Raw genomic sequence first — 4515 nt, forward strand, 5'->3', positions numbered from 1 at the left:
GCGAGCTGAATTCTGGCTCGATAATACTCTTCGAGTGTTTGACGAGTTATCTTGCACCCCTGACGAGTGCTTAAAATGTGTCATATCTTTGCTACGGGACACTGCATATCACTGGTGGAATACACTAGTATCGGTGGTTTCGAAAGAGCGAGTGACCTGGGAATTCTTTCAGACTGATTTCCTTAAGAAATACATCAGCCAGAGATTCATTGATCAGAAACGCAAGGAATTTCTTGAATTGAAAAAGGGTCAGATGATAGTGACAGAGTATTAGCGGAAATTTGTGAGACTCAGCCGATATGCCCGAGAGTGTGTTTCGACCGAAGCTATAATGTGTAAAAGATTTGAAGATGGGCTGAACGAAGACATTAAATTGTTAGTTGGCATACTTGAGATAAAAGAGTTCTTAGTACTTGTTGAGCGAGCTTACAAAGCCAAAGAGCTTGGGAAAGAAAAAAGAAAAGCTAACTCTGAAGCTAGAGATTCACGTAAGAGACCATTTAGTAAGTCATTCCAGTCGACATCAAAAAAGTTCCGAAATGATGCTAGCCGTTCAAAGGCTACTACGAGGTATTCTAGACGAGATGGGGATAGACAACCTTTGAGTTCGAGAGCTACCTCAATATCTAGTGTGGGTAATGTTAGAGCAAATCAACCCTAGTGTAAGCATTGTGGTAAACGACATCCCTGCAGTTGCAGATTGCATGATCGGGCTTACTTTAAATGTGGATCGACGGATCATTATATTTGTGAGTGCCCAGAGTTGGCAGAGCAAAATTTGATACAGAATACGAGATCGGGTAACACTGCAGCTCGTGGTAAACCACCGAAAAACATGGATAATGTGAGTGGCAGTCAAAGAGGGACCAAAGATACAGCTGTTAGATCCGAGGCTCGTGCACCTGCCAAAGCCTATGCTATTCGTGTACATGAGGACGTCTTATCCCTAGATGTTATTACTGGTATTTTCACTATCTATGACACTAGTGTTGTTGCATTGATTGATCCTGGTTTGACTCATTCTTATGTGTGTGAGATTTTAGTATCCAGTAATACTTTGCTTGTAGAGTCTACTGAGTTTGTGATTTAAGTATCGAACCCCTTAAACCGGTGTGTTTTGGTTGATAAAGTGTGCAAGAATTGTGTGTTGATGATTCAAGATTCATGTTTTCCGGTTGATTAGATGTTTTTACCATTCGACGAGTTTGATATAATTCTGGGTATGGATTGGTTAACCCTACATGATGCTATTGTGAACTGCAAACGGAAGACTATTGATTTACGGTGTCAGAATGATGAGATTATTCGGATTGAATCTAATAATCTGAAATGGTTCACCAGCAGTGATATCTTCGATGTTAGCTTAGAAATACGTAAGAAAAGGTTGTGAAGCTTACTTTCCATATATGCTTGATAGTAAAGTAACCGAAAGAAGATTGAATCAGTACCTGTTGTGTGCGAGTATCCGGATGTGTTTCCTGAAGAATTACCGGGTTTGCCACCTATTCAAGAAGTTGAATTTGGTATTGAATTAGTGTTGGGGACGACTCCGGTATTGATAGCTTCATACAGAATGGCACCTACGGAATTAAAAGAATTGAAAGCTCAGCTGCAAGAGTTGACAGATAGAGGTTTTGCGAGACCGAGTTTCTCTCCCTAGGGTGCACCAGTTTTGTTTGTGAAAAAGAAAAACGGAACTATGAGAATGTGTATCGACTACAGACAGCTTAATAAAGTGACTATAAAGAATAATTATCCTTTACCACAGATTGGTGATTTGTTCGATCAGTTGAAAGGGGCTACTGTGTTTTCGAAGATAGATCTGAGATCAGGCTACTATCAGTTGCAAGTTAAAGACTCTAATGTGCCAAAGACTGCTTTCTGAATGAGGTACAGACACTATGAGTTTTTGGTTATGCCTTTCGGACTCACTAATGCACCTGCTGTTTTTATGGACTTAATGAACCAGATCTTCAGACAGTATTTGGATCGATTTGTGGTTGTGATCATAAATGACATTTTGATCTACTCTCGTGATGAAACTGACGATGCCGAACATCTGGGACTTGTGTTACAGACTTTGCGAGATAAATAGTTGTATGCAAAGTTCAGTAAATGTAAGTTTTAGTTACATGAAGTCAATTTTTTGGGCCATATTGTATCAGCATCGGGTATTCAAGTTGATCCGAGTAAGTTTCACCTATACTGGATTGGAAACCTCCGAAAAATATATCTGAGGTTCAAAGCTTTCTGGGACTCACTGGTTACTATAGACGGTTCGTGAAAGGATTCTCTATGATCACAACATCAATGACGAAGTTGTTATAGAAAGATGTTAAGTTCGAGTGGTCAGAAAAGTGTTAGAAAAGTTTCGATCAGTTGAAAGCTCTTTTGACCGAAGCTCCATTGTTAGTTCAGCTAGAATCGGGTAAAGAATTTGTCATTTTTAGTGATGCATCTCTGAGTGGTCTGGGTTGTGTTTTAATGTAGGAAGGTAAAGTCATAGCTTATGCCTCGAGACAGTTAAAGCCGCATGAAAAGAATTATTCGACGCACGATCTGGAATTGGCAGCTATTGTGTTTGCATTGAAGATATGGCGCCACTACCTGTTCGGTGAAAGATGTCATGTTTACTCTGATCACAAAAGCCTGATATATTTGATGACTCAGAAAGATCTAAATTTGAGACAACGTTAATGGTTAGAGTTGTTAAAAGACTACGAACTTGTAATTGACTATCATCCGGAAGAGGCTAATGTTGTTGCTGATGCTTTAAGTCAAAAATCATTGTTTGCTTTACAAGTAATGAATGCGCATATGACTATGTCTAATGAGGGTTCGATAATACCTGAATTAAAAGCAAGATCGTTATTTGTTCAACAAATTTGTGATGCTCAGAAAGTTGATAATGATTTGTTAACAAAGCGAGCTCAATGTGAATTGAGTGTTGAAATAGAGTTTCGAGTTGATACCAATGATTGTTTGAGGTTTCAAAACCGAATATGTGTTCCGACGAATTCAGAGTTGATTCAGATGATTTGGAACGAAGCTCATAGCAGTCGGTTATTTGTTCACCTAGGTAGTACAAAAATGTATAATGATCTAAAACAGCTTTACTGGTGGTATGGTATGAAACGAGACATTTCTGAATTTTTTTCGAAATATTTAGTCTGTCAACAAGTAAAAGCCAAGCACCAGGTACCTTCTGGGTTACTTCAGCTGATTATGATACCCAAGTTGAAGTGGGATAGAGTTACGGTGGATTTTGTATCTGGTTTACCGTTGACACCGAACAAGAAAGATGCAATATGGGTTATTGTGGATAGATTGACTAAATTGGTACACTTTATTCCGGTTCATACAAATTATTCGCTTGATAAGCTAGCTGAATTATATGTTTATCAGATTGTGAGGTTGCATGTGTTTGGGATAGAGGCCCGAGGTTCACATCACGATTTTGGAAGAAACTACAAGATGCTTTAGGTACGAAACTACACTTTAGCACAGCTTTCCATCCACAAACAGATGGTCAATCTGAACAAATCATTCAGATACTTGAGGATATGTAGAGATGTTGCATTCTCGAGTTTGAAGGTACGTGGGAACGATACTTACCTTTGATTGAATTTTCATATAGTAATAGCTTTCAATCTAGTATCAAAATGGCACCTTACGAGGCTTTGTACAGTCGTAAATGTCGTACACCATTGTATTGGACTGAGCTCAGTGAAAATAAGATACACGGGGTCGATTTGATCAAAGAGACTGAACAGAAAGTGAAAGTGATTCGTGATAGTCTGAAAACAGCATTGGATCATCAGAAATCATATGCAGACTTGAAAAGAAAGGATATAGAGTTTCAGACCGGAGATAAAGTCTTTTTGAAAGTCTCACCGTGGAAGAAAATACTCAAATTCGGTCGTAAAGGCAAATTGAGTCTAAGATTTATTGGGCCGTATGAGATTATAGAGTGTATCAGGCCGGTTGCTTATAAACTACTGTTGCCACCTGAACTAGAAAAGATTCACAATTTATTCCATGTTTTGATGCTCCGTAGATACCGATCCGATCCAATTCTTCACATGTGGTCAGTCCGACAGAGATTGAGATTAAGTCTGATATAACATATGAAGAAGAACTGATTCGTATTTTGGCTCGTGAGGTTAAAGTATTGCGAAATAAGAAAATTTCGTTAGTTAAAGTACTATGGCTTAAACACGGAATTGAGGAAGCAACTTGGGAACCAAAGGATACAATGAAAGAGTGTTATCCGAACCTATTGATCGGAAAGATTTTCGAGGATGAAAAACCCTAAGGGGGAGAGTTGTAACAGCCTGATTTTGACCCTAATCGAAATAGTGGTTTTAGGACCACAAATCCAAGTCTAAAAAATATTTTAATATTATTTTCTGTGTTAATTATGTGTGAATTTACATGTGTGAAAGTTTCGTGAATTAATTTTATTGTTTGTGTGCTTAATTTGAGAAAATGGCTTAATAAATTTGATGCTTAAAT

General features: G+C 38.3%; 1 protein-coding gene across 1 annotated transcript; it reads left to right on the forward strand.

Moving 5' to 3' along the window:
• The first annotated feature begins 331 nt into the window (after positions 1–331).
• Positions 332–4315, forward strand: LOC128040439 (uncharacterized). The gene is made up of 8 exons (XM_052629187.1): positions 332–570; positions 700–1027; positions 1292–1373; positions 1485–1631; positions 2166–2263; positions 2491–2614; positions 2705–3339; positions 4058–4315. Exons 1-8 carry the CDS (start codon positions 332–334, stop codon positions 4313–4315), a joined length of 1911 nt encoding a protein of 636 aa, XP_052485147.1.
• Positions 4316–4515: the final 200 nt, after the last annotated feature.

This window comes from Gossypium raimondii, chromosome 4 (assembly GCF_025698545.1).
Source record: "Gossypium raimondii isolate GPD5lz chromosome 4, ASM2569854v1, whole genome shotgun sequence".
Lineage (NCBI taxonomy): Eukaryota > Viridiplantae > Streptophyta > Magnoliopsida > Malvales > Malvaceae > Gossypium > Gossypium raimondii.